Source organism: Struthio camelus, chromosome 6 (assembly GCF_040807025.1).
Source record: "Struthio camelus isolate bStrCam1 chromosome 6, bStrCam1.hap1, whole genome shotgun sequence".
Classification (NCBI taxonomy): Eukaryota; Metazoa; Chordata; class Aves; order Struthioniformes; family Struthionidae; genus Struthio; species Struthio camelus.
Genome location: NC_090947.1, coordinates 22,813,459 through 22,837,153, shown reverse-complemented (window position 1 = coordinate 22,837,153; position 23,695 = coordinate 22,813,459). Strand labels below are relative to the sequence as shown.

Here is a 23,695-nt window from a genome sequence, read left to right as displayed (position 1 = left end):
GACATGCAAATAAGCTCTTTAACGGGTCCCGCGAGGAGGGCGTAGCGCGCAGGGCGGTGCCGAGCATGCGCGCTCGCGTGCTAGGCGGCGGTGGCGGCTGCTGCAGCAGCAGCGGTGCCGTCCGCTCCCCGGCCGTATTTCGGCGGGCGGAAGCGGAAGTGTTTGTGTGTGCTCTCATTTCCGGTGAGTGGGCGCGCGGGTTGATTCGTTCTGCCTGGGTGACTTGGCCGCCGCCGCTCGGAAATGGCGGGTAAGTCCGCGCCGCCGCCCTGCCCTGCCCTACCCGGCCCTGAGCGGCCCCGCCGGTCTGGGCCGGGCTCCGGGGGCTCGGCTGGGCCTGCCCGGCCCTGCCCTGCCCTGCCCTGCCCGCGGAGGGGCGGTGGCTCGGCCGGGCCCCGGGGCTGCGGGAGTTGGGGGGGAGGGAGGGGCGCAGCCGCCCTGCTGCCGCCCTGCTGCCGCCCCGCCGGCGGCCGGGCCGGTGCCGCCCGCAGCAAGCGGGGCGGGGCGGGGGTCAGCGGGGGCCCCCCGAGGGCGCCGGGGGGGGAGGGCAGCGCCCTCGAGCTCGTGATCCCCGCACCTAGTGCGGAGCCGCAGCGCCGCTCCCTTTCTGCTGTCTTCCTGAGGGAATCCTTGGTTTTATTTAAAGTTTGCTATGAATAATCTGAAACTAGAGGGGAAAAACTTTCTGAGGAGGCTTCTGGAATGAACCTTGGATAGCCATGGGGAGGAAAGCCTTAAAACACTTGAAAAATACCTTACTAGGTGACAAATGTTTTGTATGCTGGAATGTACTTTGGAAAGCAGAGCAGATTTAACTTGTTACTCATTTCTGTTCTGCTTCAAAAAAAAAAAAGTGGTAATTAGGTAATTATTGGTGGTATGTATGCTACAGTTGAGAACCCCTGTCTGTGAAAATGATTGCAGTAAGGTGCCTAGTATTAGCTACAGAGACATACTTTTTCAGGAGTTCTTTGCTTTAGTCTGCTTGGTGCTGTTGGGGGGGTGGGGGGGGGCTTTCCTGAATTGTTGTAAATCTATGAAGAGGAAGTAGCTAGTGCCCTTTTATTTAGGGTCTTGAAACAAACAACTTTATTTTCAAATGCCTTTTTTGTTTAACGCTTTGAGATTAGGGCTTTGCCTTTCCTGAGGAGCTGTGCAAAAGATGGGAAAACAAATAGCAATGCAATACAACAAATACTTTGGAATAGTATGAGATATACTAATGTATGCATGCTCTGTTAAGAAAACATGAGGAAAAGAGAAAGTTATTTTAGTCCTGTGCTTATTGACCAGTGATCTGCCACCAGGCTTCTCCCTCAGTCTGCTTACTTTTTCACATACCTATCTGCCTGTTTTTGCAAAACACTTTATTGTCAAACACTTTATTGTCACAGAACAGATTTGCCTTTGTCTTATTAAGACAAAGCAATGCAGCCTTAAAGAGTAGGAAGGATGAAAAGCTAGAAGTTACAAGAGAGGCAGTGGATTCTGATATAAAGTCTTGATGTTACAAAAACATGCTCTCTATGTGCCTGGTGTTTGCTTTTAGTTTTACTTTTTAATTCTGAGATTGTATTCCCCCACCCCCTACCCCCAATTACTTTTTCAGGCAGAGGTATTCCTTCCATGTTTGGTGGGGGTTTTTGGGAGGGGGTTGTTTTTTCTTCAAATCATTGAGTCCTTGGTCTTAAAAGAATTTCAGCTTCCTGTACTGATGTAGGTGCAGAGGCAGCCCAGTAAAGTAAGACCTATGTACGTGTCTGAGCATTTCTTAATTATATTATTTATATGTTCAATTTATGTTTCGGGGAAAATATAAAGGATAGTCTTCTCATAATTGCTTTTTATTTGATATTCTGCTGGATGAGACACAGAAATCTTTGTACAGTGCCATTGAAGTTTTCAGTAAATGGGTTGCTGCAAAGAAGCTTGCAGCCAACTGAGCTTGTGTCTCTGTTTAGGAAAAGTGCTCTTTGAGGTTGTCACACAGAAGTTATAATCTCTCATTTCCCGTTTGTAAAATAAGCATGTTTCTTGAAGTTGTAATGAAGAAACTGGCAGGTGGGGTATAAGCAGTACTGAGAATTTCTTGCTTCTGTTCTAGTGGCTGAGCCAAGTATGTGTGCTGTTTCTTGTTTGCTGCCTTGTATGAGTATTCCAATTTAGTTTGGTTCTGTTGCTGGGGAGAGGGAAGGAAAACTTGTAACAATCAAGCATATACTGTGCTTACTTGTTACCTTCATTTTGTAGAAGTTTTTTGAATAGTTATGCTTCTATAAGCTTAAAGTCATGCTTACAGAAGATGACATGCAATTTGTGTAGAACGGTATGGTTATTATGAAAACAGGTTTGTCTTGTGCCTCATAAAAGTAGAAATACCCACAAGAAGTAGGGATTCTTCCATGCAGATACACTTGTAGGCTCCCTGAGAAAGCATGACGTTTGACCATGGTTTCATGTAGATCAAAGTGTCACAAAGACATGATTCTTTAACTTTTGCAAGGATGTAATGGCAGGCATAACAGTGCTTGTCCAATAAGGCCCTGATCCTCTCTGAGGCTTCTGGGCACTTTTGCTGTCCAAAGAAGTAATAAGAAATTATAATTAGGATGAGCTGGATGGTTTTTACATTCTGAAGTTAAAATGCATGTGCTAGTTTCTAGAAACATCTGTTAGACTGAATTCTTAGTTTTTTGTTCCAGCTTTGAAAGATGTTTTTATTGGTAATAACGTCATTTTAAATCTTTTGACTATAACTCCGTTCTGAGAAACTAGAAAGGGAGATAACTGTGGTCTGTTTCCTAGTTCTTGTTTCTAGGTCCAGAAAAGTTTGTGAGGTAATCCAAATATTCCTTTTAAATTTTGAGTACATATTGAACAGATAGGTTTAAAAAAAAAAAAAAAAGCCATAGTATTTGTGGTGGTGTCCTTCTGTTTTTGAAAATCTTCTTCTAAATATGTTCCTTGAATAACAGTGATACAAGTTTGTGTGCGTCATTAAAACTTTCTTAAAACCTTTCTCTTCAGGGCTTACTGCTATGGAGAAGAAGCTAGCTGAATACAAGTGTAACACAAATGAAGCAATTCAACTAAAATTAGGTAATATCACTTTAAATACTGCACATTTGATACTGGACTATATTAACACCTGCTTAAGCTTCTTATATTTCAAATCCACTCAGGTTTTAACATGTACTTATTAATGTAAACATTCAAATACCAGAATAGGATAACAGTCTAATTTTTCTGAGATTATTGCAGTTAAAGTCCTGCTACAGAAACTTAATCCTGTATCTGCATAATAATGTCATTAGCATGTTACCAGAATGCGTTGGAATTGTATCTTACCCTACTTTTTTTGAATTATTCAGTATGTTCTCCCATCCCCCCCAAATCCTTATAGTATAGTATAAATCTAAAGTATGTGTTGTCTTCTTCATAATGACCTTAGTGACAGAACTCATAGGTGAGGAAAAAATATAAACAGTAAGGAAAACTCTAGGCTTTAGAGAACAGGCAGGAAAAAAGCCTTAATTATTCTGGTAATGTTAGTACAAACGCCAGTGTAATATTGGTGCAACTACTTTGTGTGCATCTGCTCTGATTCTCTAAAACTTTAACATGAACATAAGTGCACATTCTTCCGTTCAGTCAACACATTCTTCCATTCATTACTCTGAAACCCACGTACAGTGAAGTGTTCTCTCTTCACCTGCATGTAAGAGAAGAATGACAGAATGAGAAGGCAGCACTGTTCACATGATTGGTCTGGCTTACGGTAGGAGTATCCAGCTGGGCAGCAACCACAGTGTTCAAGAGGGAGTAAAAGTCAGTAACGTTCAGCTGTATATACATAAAGCTGTATATATCTGCATTGATTTCTCCATTTTGTGTGCTGTGTCCATTATGCTTAGCGATTTGAGGAAATAATATGCATCCAATTTTCACAAGATGTCTTTATTTCTGTTGTATGTCAGCCTAACATGCACTGATTCATAATTGAAGTTGTTAGGTTCTGTTGTAGAAGAAAGCATGAACATCTAGCATGGTATCCCTGGTTTACACAAACCTAAGCTGACATTTTGTTTGTTCATGGTCACTTTTCAGTTCGCTTTCCTGAGGATTTGGAGGATGATAACACAACATTTAATCCAGAGTATAGCCACCAAGTGTTTGGAGATGAGTAAGTTATGCTATGAGTACCCGGAGCTATTAGGAAGCAACCTCCCTTTCCAGATCTGTCAAAAATCAGGAAACACTGCTTTACCAAGCTAACTTAAAAATGACCCAGCAATACTTCAATTTCATGACTGTAGAAGTTAGACAGTTGCCTTGGTGCCTAGCTTGTAGAATTTAGGCCTTTAATCATTCTGCACTACTTTTAAGAGATTAGCAGAGAACAACGTCTCGTTTTTGCAGTCAAAATCGCTTGTTTAAGCGGTTGTTGTGTTCATGACGTAATTCTAAGATTAAGAAAGAATCATTAATTCTTGCTAGAGAGTTTCACAGTAATGTGTGCCAGAAAAAAACAGTATTTAGCAACTGGGTATCCTTTTTTGTACTACAATACAACATGGAATTTTTAGCGAATAGAACATACAAGTGGAGCAGTAACTTAAATTCAGGTTCGAGCTGAATTCTGTTCTAGCTGATTGAATGTTATACTAAATTACAAGGTTTTTTTTTTTCTTCAAATACGTTCACTTGTAACCAGGTACATATGGAAGGGGATACAGAAACTGTAGAAGAATATTGTTTCAGCTTTTTTCGAGTATACTGACTATCCTCAGTAGGTCAGTGTTCAACAATCTGACCACAGTTCGTTTAAAGCATGTGCATGCACACATAGCTTCTTAATTTCAGATTTCTTTAAAAAGCATTCCAAGTACTCCAAGTTGGATGAGCTATGTATATTAATTGTCATAAAAATAGTTACACCGGTAAACATTTGTTACTGCAGCTATCATTAAGCATACTTACACTTTTAGTAATGAGAAAATTCTCCAATCGAGCATAACTAATAGGCAAATTCTTGCTCTGACTGTTATATGTCTAAGTTTTAAATCAGAAATACATTACCATAAAAGAAAAAGCTCAGTAAAAAAAATTTTAAACAATACCTTAAAATAACATGAAAATCCTGTTTCTCTGTAAACAACCATTTTCTGCAGTTCACTTTTCTTTGGAACAAATTCCTTAAATTTCACAATAGTACAGTGGTTATATTCAGGCATATCATACTTACGTGTAAAAAGGCTTCTTTATTTGTGGCTCTTTTTTGTGTTTACTTGGTTCTGGTTAAGTCAGATAACTATATAGGAACTTTTCACCAAAACACACTTGTTATTAACAATGACTGGTTTTCTACCTGTGTTTTATATGGTATCACTTGCAGCTGTGTAATCCAAAATACAGACTACTAAACTGCAAAGTAAGCTTTAATAGAAGTAACTTCTTAATTTTAATGTTTATGAGCTTAAGATACTGAGAAACGTAAATGAAATACTAGCTATTCCAGTTCTTTGTCTTTTATGGGTTGTCATAGTACATGTACAGATGCTACCTTCTTGTTCAGAGACTTGCTCTATTTTTCCACTAGAGGAGGAAAATGACCAGTAGAAAAAGTGTAAGGCGTTATCTGTCTAGATAGTACGCATCCAGTTTGATTCCCTTTTCCTATTAGAAGGCTTTAGTATGCTTCATGGGGAAAGAGGATGTGAACTTTAAAGCTTATTATATGAAAGTTTTGTGATGTGAATGTTTTCCTGTTAAACTATAGCTCTGATCACTCTTTTTTTTTTCTTTCTCAGTGAAGTTGCCTTTGGTTACAAGGGTCTGAAGATCCTCTTGTACTATATCGCTGGTAACCTGTCAACGCTTTTCCGCATTGAGTATACGTCTAAAGTTAATGAAAAGTTTGACTGTGTAGAGGTAAAGAGAGAGCCAGACCTGTGCTTGAAATATTATTGGGAAGATTTGTAAAGGGATATAGACAAGAATTCGATATTTAATAATGTAATTCATGTCTGGGTAGGCAGTTAAAACAAATGGCCAACCTTCTTTCATTAAGTAGAAAAAGAGCTTGGAACTCATTCCTCATTGTTCCTTCTTTGACTGGAGTACAGTCAACACTGTCAATCAAACATGAGGTGTTAATATCAAGGCTGGTTCCACAAAAAAGATCCATCTAGCAAGTCCGTATTTTCATGTTAACTCAATCCAGGAGGAAGACTAGCAGTAGTGTTTTTCCATGTTGAAGAAAATCCAGTTAGAAAAGTGTGTGTGGGCAAGGTTTTTTGGAGGGTGGGGACAGTGTCCACCACCACCACCACCACATGATGTAGGATACTTTACTGTGTCTCTTTAAATGGCAAATGTGGAGAGCAAGATTACGCAGAAGCAAGATTGGAAACTTCCCATAGTTTCTGGTTAGGTATCATGTGTGTGTTCCATCTCACTTACAGGAACCCAATTACATGCAAGATGTCATCTTTGTTTTTTGTGAGCAGCTTTTCCAAGGTTACAGAGCGCTTGTAGAAAAACTTACCTCTCCAGCCCACTCTTCTGCCTTATATGCTCTTGGAATACTTTTGTGAGGTAGCTCCACAAAAGATAAGTCAATCGGTCTTTCATCTAGCTGAAGAAAGATATTTGGAACTTATACACTTGCATAAAATATTAACAGTTTTGTAAACATGGTTAAGAATGTATTAATACTTGTACAAGTACCAGTGCAGTTATTAAGGAAAAACTGAATTTTTTGAAGTGGTCTCTGATGCATTAAAAAAAACTGCCATCAGAGTTTTACTTAGATACAAGAAAAAAAAAAAGGCTGAATTGATTTCCTCTCCCTTCCCCCCCCCCCCCCCCCAGCCCCCGACCTATTGATTTGGTTATTGATGAATCTTTATAATGTTCTGTAGTGTAAAAATGGCTATACACTTGCATTAGCTTTAGATTACTCTGCCTGGAAAAAAGCTGTTCATTAGTTCAAAAAAGTAAACATCTTTGATTTCAAGCTGTATTTAAAGATCCCTATGTCAAACTCATCAGAGCTTATGTAAATATTCTCAAGGAAAGACTGATTTAATTCTTAAAAAAAAAAAAAAAATTGGAATGACTTTTAGATGCATTTGGTAGATCTGCCCTTCCTTGTTCTCAAGTTGTTTTAGAATATGGTTAGTTCAACAGGCTAAGTGCCTGGACATGTCTGACATACTTTTGAGACTAGGGCAACATATCTCACAAGTGAAAGGTCGTGCTCTTCAGTCTTCCTAAGGTTTTTAGAAGTAAGGAGAAAAGGCATGCCTTTTCTCAAGTAGTAACCATATTTTAAAAAGCAAACAGAAAACCACCTCCCAGTCCAGGCTTTTACCAATATAACTTAAAAATGGTATCACGAAAGGAATCCATGCCACAACACATTTTTATTAGCCTTCTATCTATGCTCCGTAATAACAACAAAGCCAGTTCCCTTCTCTGGAAGTACAAGGAAGGCAAACAAGGCCCGTTTTGTCCTAAGCACACTCGGTAACTTTTCTGATCACTCAAAATCCTTGCTTCTGCCAAGCCCTGTGTTGCATCTACTGTATTATTCCTCTGATTGCTTAAGGGATTGTGACAGGGACAAATAAAGAGTATCTGTTTCAGCTAGCCTTTTGTATGGTCTTCCCTGAAATCTTGACAGGCTTTAGCTGAACTGGAAAAATGTGATAGCTTACCCTGTGCTTCCGTCAGTATGATTATAAAAGACTGACCATCCAAATATGTTGCTTGTTTGGATATATCTAAACCTTAGTAGGAAAAAATATGGTAGTCATCAGTTTAGTTCTGCATTTGTATTTGCCATTAATTTAACCACCTTAAAAAAATGAACACTTCAGTTATCTGTTTGAATTTGCAGGGATTGAAACATTAGCTGTCATCACAGCAGGGTGGTAATTCAAATGCATATTGACATTTATGTTTCTACGTTAACTGCTTAGCTGCTGATCTCAGCTCATTCAGGATAATAAGACATGAACTATCCACGATGCATGACAGGTAATCTTTGTGCTGTGAATAGAGGGTGTTTTGGAGAGGACAGCAATCTGTGCCTTTAAGTTAACTGGCTGCAAGTGAGAAGTCAGTTTTAATACTCTGCAAAGCTCTTCACGCTTTAGGAATTTGTGTCTGTATCCCCACACAAGCTCATTCCACAGCAGGTGGTTTTGTTCTCCAGTAGTAAGTTTGGTTCCATTTTTGCCAAAGCAGCTGCTACAGTCTCTGCTAGAGACTGACAGAAATATTTGCCCAAATCCCATTAGTTTTTCTCCAAGATATCAAAGATATGGTAAAAGATGAGATCCTATATGTCAGGTGCCAGAACTCCATCCCTGAGGATGGACCTAAACCACATAAGCGGGGAAGACTCAGCAAAGCATGAGTGACCAGGTCCTGAACAGAAGTGGACTCTTGGCTGGCACCTCATTCACTGAACAAGAATGGACAGAATTTATCCCTTGGGAGGAGCTGATCATTTCAAATATCTGAAGAGAACTGCTTTCTTCTCGTATAAATACGAATTACGTTGACTAGAATTGTCACTGATTGCGGATTTGCAGCTGTTTAAGTACCCTCCTCTTCATCTGGTTTTCATGGAAGAGGAGGGGGAAAAAAGTATTTCACTAGCCTCTGAAATAGTCTTTACCATAAATGTATCATCTTGCTTTGCAACTGGTTTAATCTTTCTGCTTCGGTACAGAAGTTAATGAAATGAAGGCATAACTTCTATATTGGACATACTCTCATTAAGCAGGATGACTTCAGATTATTCCACTTCTCCCAACTGAAACTAATACAAATAATAGTTATAGAGAAATTCTTTGAAAGCAGAATTTCTCTGTAATTATTTTAAAAGCAGCCACTTTGTATACCACTTGCATACTGCTTCAAGTATTTTAACTGCCTGCTAGTACAAGAATCATCTGTGTTTGCTGCTGGATAATTTTAATATAATGTACAAATGGACAATACCCATTTAAGTAGTCCTATTACAAGCCAAGTTTGGTTTACAAGTCTGTACCATATTTCCCATCACCTCACATGCTTCTGTTTACAAAGGTAATACATTGCAGGCAATACTTTTATAAACCATAAACTTAACAACTTTGTCATAACATGCTTTGCCTATGTTGACTGTTAGTCAAATGCATTTTTTTCTGAACAGAGTGCATTAGCACAGCCAAATACAGCTATGTATAAAAATACCTGTGCTGCTTTGACTACTAGAAACAATAGCTATTTCTATCGCGTTACATGGGGGATAACTTATTTTCAGGGTAGTGGACATGTGCAGTGAATAAATGGTTTGGGGATGGAGGATAACAAACAGTATCTGCTGGAAAGAAAAAAAATCAGAATTTCTGGAAATTTCAGGTGTGTGTATTCCCTGGCTGCTTCATGCAAATACCCAGTAAAGGCTTTTCCATTAAATTTAAATTTTATATGTTGCTTGGTCCAAAGCATAGGAATAAAGATGGCCAAAGCCACGCCAAGTGCTAAGACGAGTGCCTTGCTTTTGTGAAAGAAACAAACCTCTCACTAATTTCAAAGAAATACATAAGGGAAAAGCAGTAAACATATTTCAATAACTCCTTAAACTGCTAGCACTTCAGAAAGAAGTGTATGGGAAGTGCTTAGTATGTAATGGATGTTTCCATAAAAGAGTACAAATACTAATAAAACAAACTATTTGTATGCTAGTGATGTTTCCAGATTTCAGTACTCCATGACTCACTAACTTAACATTGGATCACTTAAATTTAAGCCACTGCTCAAACTGAGGATTCTGGGACTTCCTCTGTAAGAAATTGAGATCTTGATAACCCATAAAAATAATGGAAGAATACAATTTCTTTCATTGCTTAAGTTCTGCTAGGCTCCATCTCAAGGGAAGGTTCTCAGGCAGGTAGCAGGAAAGAAGACATTGCAGTCATAGTACTAAGAATTATCTGTTGTTTTATCTGCTAAGTCTCTGATCTCATGATTTAATTCTGTTTTATGGAAAGCAAGATTTTTTTCCTGTGGTGGCAGTCAGTGAGGGCTGCATCTCACGTGCTTTCAACACATGAAAGTTTGTCTTCCTTATCGCTGGTAGATGAAGAAACTTGCAAATGTGAGGGGAGCGAAGTTTTAGGTGTATATCACATATAATATTCCATACTGCATATTTAATCTTTTTAGATGTTTTCCACATAGTCTGAGTTATTGCAAAGATTAGCTGAATGGATCCTTGCAAGTTGTTCTAATTCTAGATTATTTTTGTATACAGTTTTCAGATGTTTAAAATGAAAATCACTATGGATTCTTAGTTGCGATTTCCTACAACTTTTATCAGCAGGGCAGACTTAAGATCTGTGTAAATAATGCACTTATATAGTTGAAAAAAGCAAAATAAACTTTCTGAAATGTTGTTGCATGTATTCTTTCCTTATTACTTAACATAATTAATTCATTGATTCTGCAAAAATATTGCTATTTTTGCATCACCCAACAAAACCGGCAAATGTGAAGAAAAACTATTTAACCAATATTGCTTCAGAAAGAACAGAAAAGGTTCCAATAAATCCATCTTCTTTGTTTTTAGGATGAAATAGATGTAAAGATTGTATGCGTTCAATTGGTTTCTTGCACCAAGTATTGTACAGCTATATTTTAACTGCTTAATAGCTCTCTCTACAGATATAAATATAAATGTTGGTAGTACCAAACCATTAAGAATAAAACTTGTTTGTGCTGAACTACATCCATCTTTCTCTATACTAAAAATGTAACTGAATGATAAAGTGCTATTCATTTGCAGGTGCATTGCTTCTACTTAAAGGACTATGGTTGAAAGGACAGGAATTAGTAGCATGTTGTATTAGCCTTTTGTAGTGTATTTTGTTCTAAGCATCTTAATTTCCCTGTTTTGAATGCTAAGTAGCAAGGGTCTTGGTTTAGAACTAATACCCATCATGCATGTAAACGGTGTGAAAGAGCTGCTTAGTAAGTTAACACAAAGTGTTCTTGTGTCAGTCCTTGTGGAAATAGATACAATACAAACATTACAGCTGAACTCACGGCAAACTCCATTAAGTAAAAACCTGGGTTCATTGTCTGGAGGAAAGTTTGAATTGAATGTAAGCTCATTTTGTTGAATGTAATGTCAGGCTTTTAGGAGTTGTATGGAGGAGTATGGTTTTGTTAAGTTGAGACCAATTCATTAAGTTTTATTGCCTGGTGAGAAGCAGTAATACGTTATTGTGAAACTTCATCAAATATTCATGGTTAAAAAGAAGTAGTAAATGTATTCAATCAAGTGGTCTTTTTGGGGTCTGAAAAGGATTATGAAGTCTGCTCAGCAGATAGTCTCTAACTTTCACTTTGGTTATTAAAAAACGGTAATTTTAATCTCTGAATTTAATTTTACTGTCAGAATATTTCTTCCCTCCCCAGTATGGTAGGTTACAGATCAAATTTGCTGACAGTATCCCTAAATCATATTTTTATTAATTTATGTTGAACTTGTTCTCAAAGTGTTCTTTGATTAGGATGCCAGATGTTGTCTTCTGAGTTTGTAATGTATTTTATGGCTGATCCTATAGGCAGGCATTTTAAGCAGAGAGATATAAAGATGCAAGCGTGTGCTAGCTGTCACTCTCCTGTTTGAGGACTACCATTTTTAGTTTTTGTCCTGTTTCCTCCACCCCAATCCTGCATCACCTACTATCTCTTGTTAGCTGCTTGTTTGGGAGCTGCTTGTGTTCCACGAGGCTATGTAGCATAGTTCTGGAGAATTTGCTGGCTGAAAAGTCTTAGTTTCTGGTTCTAGTGCACTTTCAGAAATAAATGCATTGCATCCAATAAACTGGCAGCATTTCTTCTGTGTAACTGAATTCAGTTTCCTTCCTCATCTTGCCATTTTTGGTTTTCCTCCACGTAATATTTTTATTAGACTAGTAATCAGCACTTTTGATTTTTTTTTTTTTTTTTGATTGGACAAATGCTACAATCTCAAAGGACAAATGTTCAGGGCTCCTCTCCATCATTACCACTAAACTTATGCTGTAACTACCAGCTTTCTGACGCCATTGGAGCGGGATTGTGACCTTTTTGGATCCCTTCAGTGCAGCTCCTTTATCTGCTGGAAGGGTCGCTATTGAGCAACAGGAATACTCACCACTTTTTTTTTCTTTAAAATTACTGATAGGCCATACCACCTGCTTTTGTATTTGTCTCTAATGGAATAACAGTGACTTTGCTTCTGTCTTTTTTTTAATCTTCCACTGATCCTTCTCCCTCTTATATTCTCCAGGCAGATGATGTTGAAAGTAAAATTAGAGAAATCATTCCTCCTGGATTTTGCACCAACACAGATGACTTTGTGTCCCTGCTGGAGAAGGAGGTCAATTTCAAGCCCTTTGGAATGCTGCTACACACATACTCTGTCCATAATGAGGAAGCTGGTGAAGATATAACATATCAGATATACAAAGTATGAAAAACAGGTGAAATTGCTCCTTTTGAGCAGCCACATTTGTTTGTTTTGCAGCGATGCACTTTCAGTAATGTTTCAACTATAGCATATAAATATTTTACCAGTTTTCTTAATAATTATAAACATACTTGTAAAAAATTGTATATAGAATTTAATTAGGTTCTGCAGATTCTCCTCTCTTAATGTCTATGATAGGTTTCACCTGACTTCTCCTGGCTTTTTCCCTAGGCTGACATGACATGTCCAGGCTTTCAAGAATATCATGAAAGGCTTCAGACATTCTTGATGTGGTTTATTGAAACTGCTAGCTTTATTGATATAGATGATGAAAGATGGAACTACTTTCTAGTGTAAGTACAGTTCTAAAGCAACAGTGGACCTTATTACCTCCACAAAGCCTGCATTTTAATTGTGGCTGGCCAATTATTGGAGCAGTATAATGATATTTTTCCCAGGAAAGAAAAACCATTGTTTATGAGGCTTGAGTTTTCCCCCATTATGCTTTGGGAAGCCTTGAGAATAGAGCTGAATTAAATGCTGTTGTCCGTTAGAGCCCTGAATGTAGGCTTAAACAGTAAAATGAGCTTTGCCTGTGTTTTCTTTTACTTGCCACCTATTCATCTTTATAATAGGCAAGTGCACTGAAGTGCTGTAAAGAGGCCTGATTTATCCAAGTTGCTGCACACCAATTAAGTGAATTGTACATTCAGAACATAGCAGGTGTACCCATTGGGCCCTCACAGAGTAGCTTGCTGACACTGAAAATTCAGTTGGAGAATGGAAAAGAAAATGGACACTGCATGGGAGCGCGACTGTAATTGACCTGCTTGGCTTTCTGTTTTATCTGCAGATTTGAGAAGTATAATAAGGATGGAGCTACGCTCTTTGCGACCGTAGGCTACATGACAGTCTATAATTACTATGTGTACCCAGACAAAACCCGGCCACGTGTAAGGTAATTGGCGGCGTAACTCGTGCCTTGCCTTTTATTTCAGAAGAGGGAACTGCTGAAGTTCCCAATACTTGTTTATAATGGTGTTGATTTGTTTAAAAAAATCCCCATTATTAGCTGGCTATGCACTGATGTATTTCATTGTTCCCTTTCTGAAGCAGGGGGAATCTCAGACAAGTTTTGAATATTTAGCAATTTTAAGACTCTGTAAAATTTGTTAAATTTTAACATGAAGATTGCTAAATGTACTTTAATCCAAAATTAAGCATCACTTGATTTTTAACCCTTTATATTATAACCCTTTATATTATAATGTTTGCACATGTATGCGTTTTAACTGGAATATCAATACATATTCCTTTGTAGCCAGATGCTGATTTTGCCACCGTTCCAAGGAGAAGGCCATGGTGCTCAGCTTCTTGAAACAGTTCATAGATACTATATGTCTTCTCCTACAGTACTTGATATAACAGGTTTGTGTCAAATTCTTAGCTCAGTCTGCCTGTTTAATGAACAACTTGTAGCATTCACAGACTGTTAGCCTGCAAACTAACTTTTTGCATTCATTCGTCAGAATTAAATGGTCTTTTGAAGATTTAGTTTCGGCTCAGTTCAGGATTAATAGTACCCTGTTTTACAGAAGAACTGTATATAATGTAGTGCCTTAAATCCTTTACTTAGAACAGCACACCAGGAAAATTCAATCCCTAGCATGAACGGATTACCAGCTAATTAGCCATTTTATCGTGAGATGCACAGCTGAGTTAGCCAGGAGATCAAGCTTTCACAAACTCCTTGTTCAGCTTACTGCTGTTAACCAAAACTTAAAATTGAAAAATAATTTAAAATAACATAATATTAGTGTGCAAGCCGAAATTTTACGGCTAATTTAAAAAAAAAAAAAAAACTATACACGATTTGTGCTCCCAGAGCACGTATTGCTGACTCAAGATCCCTGTGATGTTATTATAGATGTGTACGTGAATACCTGACAATAAAAATGCAGTGGAAGAAATGGCAGATGGAGCAGAGGAAAACAGAGTGTGTATGCCTAAAATACAGGACACAAAAATGGCTACAAGCATGACATCTCTTCTAAGTCCACCATAGGAAGAAATGCAATACAAACACATGAATTGATTATTCAATTCTAGGTGCTACCTCAGCACTTCATCTTAGTTAAAAACAAAAAAGCCCCCAAAATCTAATTGAAACACAATAGAACATTTGCTTTCATGATACATCACCTCAGGGTAACCCTAACATAGGGTAACAGCCTCCTAAACTCATTCAAAGGAACCTAGGGAAGTATAACTTCCTTTATGTAATAGGAAATCTTGCTCAAAGTGTGATTTCCCCTCCCCCTCCCCCAAAAAGCTCAATTAATATTACAAAGCTTTACATGGTTCTTATAACAATAACTGAAGATAAACAAAATTGTTCATGGCTCAGTGCATAAAAGGCAGGGTTGTAGTGAACAACAGCAAATTTGCCCTCAAATAGGTTTTAAGTTCTTTATGAGAAAGGCTGCTATCTTTTTGCATGGCATTCAAAAATTAAAGAAATTTAGGGTTTTTTAAATATTATTTATTGCCCTTTTTAGAGGAAAATCAGGCTGAACCTTAATATGAGCAGGATATTTAGTTATATAGCATCTAAAATTATGAAGTAAAAAAGTCTTTAAATCTCTCTTCCTCTTTTCAGAAAGTTTATTTAACTGCTTAGAACTAACATTAAGAAAAAATAAAAAGCAAGTTACTTCTGAGTTTCACACTTATAACGAATATTTTGTTCATATGTTTCTTTTCAAACTCAAGATCCTGGTTATAGCTTGTCATCTTAGCTGACACAAGTGAAATGTTGATAGCGCTTATTGTGGCGAAACTGCCCCCATCTTTCTTTTAACTAATTTGCGTGAAAAGGAATGGAATAAATTACTTTTAGTACAGCTTCTCCAGTCTTTTTCACAGACTGAGTGCTGTAAGACTTGTCACACAAGATTAGGCCACTCATCCACAAAGCGTTTTAACTGCTAATGATCATAAGCAATCTCCAAAACAGAAAATAAATAGCCAGTTGTACAGTGCTACATATATGCAGCAAAAACTTCCATCCCAGCCCTTCCTCTTGGTAACTTAGTAGCTTTTGAACATCCTTAAACTGTGAATGTCAACTATTTGCTATAATCCTTTAAAAAAAAAATAAACAAAAACACAGCTAGGATATAAGCTGTTTAGCCATGAATTCCACAGTGCTAGTCCACAGGAAAAAAACTGGGGTGGGTGGGGTTTTTTGTAATAAACCTGTCTAAACGATTAAGAAAGTACCTTCAGAACATTGTAAGCACTTCCTTCTGTATGGTTCATAGCTGAGTACAAAGTTGCATATGTGACTATGTTGATATTCACTGAAGCTAATTCTTAATTTTTCCCCCCTATATCCGTTGACTTTCTAAAGCAATAGTTCTGATAGTTATGGTACCCTTAAGCAAGTTGCAGGTAACTGATGAAGTCTAGATTAGCTATTGCTTGGGTCCTTTTGACCTTTTTAACTAAAGACAATTTTGAATAAGCTTGCCCTTCAGGTACTTGAACCTTTCCTTACCTTCCTTGCTTTCAAAGACTACAGCTAGTGGTCAGTAAATGGCTTTGGCTAGCTTATTTGTATACCGTAGGATAGTTTCATCAGTTGCTTTCTACATAATTAGTTTCTCTTCTAATAGTTCTACTGCTTGGTATAATATTTAGTTGCACTGAAACTTCCTGAAAACCAAGAAACAGAGATATTAAATACTTAGTCTTCTCTGTCTCTTATCTTCTGCATTAAGTAGAGGACTTGCTTCTCTTTCTTAGTCTTAATTTTCAGTGTATTTATATATTTAAAAAAATCTTTTATTTTGCATTTGCTCCTTGTAGTGACAAGCAAAGTGAATCATAACATGAAGAATCACAGGCGTTTAGGCCAGGATGTGGCCAGGGTAAACTCCAGCCAGCTCCCCACTCCTGGTGATCAGGAGAACAGGATCCTGAAGCATACAATGGCATGTACTTGCCACTCAGTCTAGATGCAGTCTTGTTGCATTCTGATCTTTCATTTGCAAAAATGTGACTTATTACTGAGGTAACAGGCTCTTGTCTGTAAAAACTGAGCTGTTCCCTGTAGTTACTCTAATGTTTTTATTTGTCCAAAGGTAACATTAGACTTAACTGGCGCATTAACATTTTTCTATTAATAGTGAAGGATTAAAGGACATGTAGCTATAGTTACTGTGTTTCAAGAGTAGGCTCTCAAGATCAGGACTGAGGGATACTAGTAGAGTATTATACTGAGAAGTTAACAATGTTTCTGTCGTTCGGTGCTTTTTCAGCTGATAGATTAGCTTTGCTAGGTACTCTTCTGGAAATGTTGAGTATATGAAAGGTATCTGGTTTAGAAAAGAGACCTCTACAGCTGACTCTTTTTTTTTAATACAATTATCAAGTTTTTCTCCTGTTGTCTCAGGAAGGCTGTAGTTTGCATCCTGCATCCAATACTTTGCTTGATATTTGATAGGCACAGTCTACAAAATGTGAACAATTGTGCATCTCTGTACTGTACTTCATTACAAAAGTGCAGGGTGTAAAATAGCTGCATGTATGTGTATATCTGTGTGGACCTGCTGGCTGACCTCTGCAAGCAGTTAAAGATGTAGGCAATTAGTGCCTCTTAGTATTAGAAGGATAGTTACAGAACTAAACATTCAAGATTGCATAGGCCAATACAAAATTGCTCATGTTCTTAAACATCAGCTGTAGGCTTACCTGTCCTCAAATTGTTAAGATTCTGCTGAATTACAATATAGTCTTACCAGTATAGAAACTAATAACAATATAAAAACGCAACTAGTTGTTCCTTTTCAAAAGTAAATATTTTACTTATCTGTCCAACATTTTAATTCGTGTGAAAGCCATCCTTTCATACTTTGTATTGCAACAGCAAAGACTACTACTAAACATTGGAAGTGAGAATCTGGATTTAAAGCAGGTAAGTTAGGTAGTGGTTGATTAAGATCAAATTTGATTAACTGAACTTGGTATACTTGGTATATAAATTCTATCTGTGAAACCATAAAATCTGGCTGGCTGAGCCTCTGGGTTGCGTCTAACACCCAAGGGTAGACAGAATACACAAGAGAAAGGGTTTATGCATGAAATAATACTATGGTCTTTTCCCTAGAAGTTAAACTGGATCAGTTGAACATGTATACTGTTGATCTCTTAGAAATATGATATAATGCTATATACAGTACTGCATACGTAAAATATTAGAAGTTATTTTTCTGCAATCTTTCAGCTTCTACTATCATACATCAAAAAAACTGGCTAGCACTGCTCATAAGTAAGCACAGTTGCTGCCATACTAAGGAATATTGTATCTACTTTTGTTTCCTGTTTGTTGTAACTGTATGAGAGAAGAGGAAAGACAGAATGCTGATAGTAACTACATGCTTTTGTATTTTTTCTCTAGCTGAAGATCCATCTGACAATTATGTAAAGCTAAGAGACTTTGTTCTTGTAAAGCTCTGCCAAGATCTGTTCTGCTTTTCCCCAGAAAAGTTAATGCAAGGTTTCAGCCAAGAAATGGTGATGGAAGCCCAACAAAAGCTGAAAATAAATAAGGTATTTAATCTGAACAGTTTTAGTTGAACCTATTCTTATCAAGCTAGTATAAAAGTAATTTAGACATACAGGTGAAGACTTGTAATTTACTTACTCTGGCTTATTTCAGCATCAACAGATCTTTAGGACGTAGCTGGAAGTGAAATACCTAGCTCATGGTTTTAGATAAATGCCTTTTCTTTCCTGCATCCTTTCCTGTTGATATATTCTAATACATTTGACCTTGATGATCCTGAAAAAAATTGAAACTATACAAAGTGAGTGATGTTTGGAAATACAGAACACTAAAATAGCAGACAGCTGCTACTAAGGCAACTCTAAACACCTGGAGAACTAAACAGTTGAATTAAACAATTAACCTCACTGGTAACCTCCTCACTGAGTGATTAAACTTGCTAGTGAATATGGTGGTTGAAATGCAGAGGTGCTTAACTCAAATATATTTGAATGTAGTTTTGTGAAAACTTTGAATGAGACTTGGGGGGGGGGGGGGGGAAGGCCAGGGAGAGAAGTCATAGTCAAAGATATTTATGATAATGTTATAGCTTGTATAGGAAAAGTATGCCTGCAGCTTTTTTCCATGTCTGAGAGCTTATACTTGAATGGATACATATGTTGTTGTTTTTTAATATTATCTAAACATGTATTAGTAAGCATAGCAAATGAACCATCCCATTTTTCATTCTTTTGATGAAGCAAAAGAATTTCTGGTCTTAAACTGTTCTAATACAGATGCAATAGTACTATAGCAGCAACATGATTCCGCCCCTCCCCCCCCCCCAACATGTGATACTAGCAGATTGTGGTTCCAAAATCATGTCAATTTTCTTCTTACCAATTCTTTCATTCATGAACTTAAACACTGCTGTTGCATTTTCATATTTACAGCTTCTAGGGAGCCTTGTGAAGAGAGCAGTAGGTATGTAGAGGGTATTACAACACAGTACCTCCTTCACTAGTTTGGATGGATTGTCTAATGACAGTCTAGTTCCAACCCTCTGTCAGCTCTTTGAAGAGCTCCGGCTTCTGGACTTTCTGCTGCTCCCTTAAAACAGGTTTTGCTGTCCATAAAGCAGCCCTTCAGCTGGTACAACAGATGGTGACTGCATGAAATTGTCTACTCATCTAACCAATTGGCTAGGAGCATCCTCTTCGGTGCTTCTGACAGGCTTCTGACAAACTGAGCAACTATTTTAATGTTTCTCCTCTTTCTAAACTGCTACAGACTGACTTCTTAATATTCAGGCATGTTCTTTATTCTCCTTTCTATTCATTAGCAACACACAAGACGAGTTTATGAGATTCTCCGATTGCGTGCAACAGATATGGGTGATGCAGAGCAGTCCAGAAGCTATCGGTTGGACGTTAAAAGAAGATTGATTGGCCCCTATAAGGTGTATATGACTTAAGTATACTTATTTCAAGACTAATTATACTTGATTTTACTTTCATTTCCATAAATGTAGTTGATGCCAATTATGTTGCCAATCAACTGCTATTAGTTATGCAGTGTTTAAGTGACATGTACACAGATGCAGGGAACATTCATACATAGCTGTGTTGAAGATTGTGTTTGGCTCCTGAATGTTACCTGCCCAGTTCCAGTAGGAAGTTATTACTGAGCTTACAGTATCTAGGTACAGATCACATTATGTCCAGATGAGCTTAAGAAAAAGTCAATTCCTTAAAAAGTTTAAAATGTCTAAAATAAAACAAGAAAAGGTTGGAGAAGAGAGGTAAATGTTACAGTATGCTTACACTACAGTTTAGATTGCTATTCTAGTTGTTAACTAGTTCTTAAGACAACTTGCTAGAAGTAATCTACTACTCATGGCAGCACGGAACTCAGTGCTGTTGGAATATAAAGTAATTCCAGCAATAAAGTTCAAGCAAGCTTTAATTAACTTGGAAGGAACTGAGGAAGTTGCCTTTCACAAAGTATGCTCCTCAAGATCCTCAATTCGGCACGTTTGGTTTATCTTGCGTAGACCTGAGATACTGGTAAAACAGATTATCCTCCAGTTGTTAAGGGCATCAGTCTCTGTATTAAGAGTTGAAGGATTGCAAATTTGACCTAGGTTTATTACAGCAACTAGCATGTTAGCTATTCTGTGCTGTTCAGTATTCGCTGAGCAAACCTAAGCCTTGTTGTGAAGGTTTCACGAAGTGCAAGAAAATGCCTTGATTAGATTGCAAGTCCTCCTAAAGCAGTTCTCATCCTGTTAGACCGAAATGCCAAAGTTTGCTTTCCAGAGGCCCCCTGATTTTCATTTGTAGATGTGAGACTACGCTGTCAATAAAGCAAAACTTTGAATGTACTAAAGTTGGACGTCAGGGGGCCATTAGCAGAAATGATAAAACAGTACTGCATTAAATACTTGGCTGATCTGGCGATAACACCGTGTTCTGCTGAGCGTCAGGACCTTAATCAAAAGACCTTCTGTTCCCTTCCATGAGTGTCTCGTCTCCTTTGCTAGATTTCACTCAGTATCCACTATAAATAAGGCCATGATTCTTCAGCTAGGGGATTTATGACATGATTCTGATTCATTTGTTCTGCACTGAAGTCATATTGGGAGGTATTCAGTTTCATAAGCAACTTCAATTCTAGTGCTGCTAACAAGTGTTTCCATTTTAGTCTATGTTCTTAATAAATTAATGCAGATGTGTTGTTAGATAAGCAAGAGAGCTACTTTGCTGTAATATTGCTAATTTTAAATTTCAGAATATTGCAAGTTTAACTTCTCAATTATAAAGTTGTTTTCAAAAGAATCCTCAAAGCAGCCAACACCTCTCCCTTGATTCAGGTTAAGTTTCATGTTGTGAAATATGGCTAGCTTGATTATGGCAGTTTTCTCTAGTGAGCAGCTTATAGGCTTATTTTAAACAATGTTTCCAATAAATTCTAGTCATGCTGCTGTTTTACAAAACCCGATTCAGAACTGCAATTAAACTTACTCTTAAGACGTGGTAATCTGGAGAGGGGAAAGAAAGCAACTTTGATAAAGAATGAGAAATAATGCAACATTCTTAATTCTGGTATCATCTAAATGCTACATTTTTTTCATAAAGCACTTGATATCTTCATTTGAATAGCGCTGTACAGATACAGAATAATTCTAAATTGCCCTTAACTCTCAAGTTAGTAAGTCATATTTCCTCTTACAGCTTTTTCCTAGATAGCGATAGCACAAACAACTTGAGTGCAGAAACACAAAACCAAAAATCTTGTCATACTTCTCTTCCCCTTGAAGTGTCCAAGTTAACAAGGAGACTGTCATTAAAAATACTGAGCTTCTTGTTTCTACTGCATCACTAGACTGGAGTGGCTGATAGAGCCAACTCACTCTCTTTGTATCAGTACTACTACCTCCTTCACTCTAACAATTTTGTTCTAGGAAATAAAAGATTTGGTATCCTAGTGAACAGGACATCACACTAAGGTAGTTCAGAAGGTGAACAGCTTGTGAAATTTTTACAGACTCTTTGATTATAGCATCAAAATAGGAAAGACTATCTACAGGCTAAATATCTTTAAAAAGCTTTGATTGTTGAAGCATAGAGAACTTCTATAGAACAAACAGGGAACTCTGGAGAGAAGAATGCTTTATGCCATAATGTAAAAACTACTTAGTGGAGAGTATCTGTATTCAAAACAAACTCTGCTTTGCTGAGAATTCTTTACTACTTTGTCTTACAAGGCCAATGCACAGCATTCAGTATATCAGCTGAATAAAAATACATTTGGAGTAAGAAACACCTCAAAATGCTCTTGTAATTAAGTAAGAAACAGGTAAACTGCATGTATGTGGCAAACAGCAAGAGGCACCCTCTGCTGTTTGTGTATACTAGTATGTTTATGCTTGTAAGTAATTTTATTAGTGTATTTCAGTGCTGTTATTGCTTAGTCCTGGTAACTTTTGAATCATTTGTAACAATTCTTGAAATGTTTTCTATATACTGGAGGCTTAAAATTAATTTTTGGTCAATTACAGGAAAATAGTTGACTAAAGAGACCTAATGAATACAAGCTTGATTAATATCAATATAGAGCTAATACATTCTGGTCAATTTTCTGTAATCTAGTTTTTCATGCCATTTTTCTTGGTAATAGGAGTACCATTAGGCCTAATCTGTTTGCTTAAGAAAAAGAAACTTAAAATTTTCACTTTATTTTTTATTTCTGCTCAGTAATACAGAAACTCTGAGGCTTTAACAGAAAAGATTTTCTAATCTACCACTATTACCGTTTTTTTTAGGATTAGTAACATCTTAAAGAACTCGATACTGAGATCGAATAAATTTAATGAAATACTATACTATTGATGATACTGGTTGTGTTCAAACTGCTGTTTGTTTAATTGCTTAGAAAAAGCAGAGAGAACTTGCCAAGATGAGAAGGTGTCTAAGACCAGAGGAGCTGACGAATCAGTTGAACCAAATAGACCTAAACATGCAGCATGAACAGTTAGAAGAGAGCTTCCAACAACTTGTTTCAGATTACCGAAGAGTGTTAGAACGACTTGCGCAAGCATGAAGATCCTACCTTTTCTTTACAGAAAACTTGCAAATTTCTATAGTGTTGTGAAGCACATCCTTAATTGCTACTTAATTGCAAAATCTCATGTGACGTTTTAATCACATTCAGGTGACTTGTGTTTCTGTGCATTTTGAATATTTTCTATTTTTGTGTTGTAGATTTTAAAATGTACTCTAGGTTTGAGGGCACTTATTGCTGAAATAAACAATGTAGATTCTCAGACACAGTTAACACTGCTATTGTTTGAATTTTTTACCCTTCTGTTTTACCTTAGGACTTAACAGATATCTGAATGGCAGGTTAGCACACAAATCTAAGTGATAGTTGTATTACAGCTCTGTTAAATCTCCCTTTAACATGATCCTCCTCAGGCTGCTGAACTGGATTCTGTTGTGTGCCTGTAGGCCAGTTTTAATGTGGTATGAAGAGGCTAAAACACTACCTACCCTTTTTTAAATCTGTCTGGCATGCTTTGAGTACAGGCTCTTTACCCTTACTTAGAAGTGGATCCTGCTGCATTTAGCTGTCAGGACCCCTTCTACTCCAGCTTCTAAAGGGCTTTGAGTATATTCTTTTTCAGATCCCAAAGTCTGTAGGCTGATCACTTCAGGCAAATATCTCACAGTTGAGGAAACAGCCAAGACTTTGCAAGGACTCCAAAAGTACTCTCTCTTTTAGTTAGCATAGAAAACATACAAATCTGTAAGGAGGCAAGTACCTACATCTAGTTCCTTGACTCTATTTTGCTGTTATATCTTGGGCTTCGGGTTAGTTGTCTTAAGAATCCTGATTCTTTCTCCCTCAGAGTGATCCATTGCATGCTATCTTTTCTTGAGGTTCAGGCTTTAAAACTTATTGCCTTGCCCTATAGCCAAGAGGACTTTATTTGAATGAAGATCACTGAAAATGATTAACCATGTTTCATAGGCCCAATGGTTTCAGGTTCAGCTTTCATAACTGACATTTGTAGATTTGACAGTTCTCTATAAACATCTGATTATGATGTGAAGAAAAACTGTAATGTT

At 37.4% G+C, this 23,695-nt stretch overlaps 1 protein-coding gene and 1 long non-coding RNA gene across 8 annotated transcripts in view; one reads left to right on the top strand and one right to left on the bottom strand.

Annotated features, from left to right (window-relative positions):
* Nucleotides 1-29: 29 nt before the first annotated feature.
* HAT1 (histone acetyltransferase 1) lies at nucleotides 30-22,901 on the top strand. 4 transcript variants are annotated; one of them, XM_068948603.1, is made up of 11 exons: nucleotides 30-183; nucleotides 3,028-3,099; nucleotides 4,108-4,183; nucleotides 5,811-5,931; nucleotides 12,338-12,517; nucleotides 12,749-12,870; nucleotides 13,371-13,475; nucleotides 13,839-13,945; nucleotides 17,979-18,130; nucleotides 19,408-19,524; nucleotides 22,500-22,901. In XM_068948603.1, exons 1-11 carry the CDS (start codon nucleotides 66-68, stop codon nucleotides 22,665-22,667), a joined length of 1,338 nt encoding a protein of 445 aa, XP_068804704.1. In that variant the 5' UTR covers nucleotides 30-65; the 3' UTR covers nucleotides 22,668-22,901. The 4 variants fall into 4 exon arrangements, with proteins under 4 accessions (XP_068804704.1, XP_068804705.1, XP_068804707.1 ...); XM_068948604.1 differs by having other exon boundaries at nucleotides 33-250; XM_068948606.1 differs by having other exon boundaries at nucleotides 42-250; nucleotides 22,390-22,901.
* The window catches only part of LOC104148518 (uncharacterized), a 30,065-nt gene continuing 9,468 nt past the window's right edge, over nucleotides 3,099-23,695 (bottom strand). For 2 of the 4 annotated variants that reach the window (XR_011141913.1, XR_695130.2), the window contains exons 4-5: nucleotides 18,225-18,362; nucleotides 5,931-6,637 (exon numbers count right to left, since the gene is read on the bottom strand). This is a non-coding gene — a long non-coding RNA (uncharacterized lncRNA). Of the gene's footprint in view, nucleotides 3,713-5,930; nucleotides 6,638-18,224; nucleotides 18,363-23,695 lie in introns of those variants that run through there. The other 2 variants (XR_011141915.1, XR_011141914.1) reach the window with 2 other exon arrangements.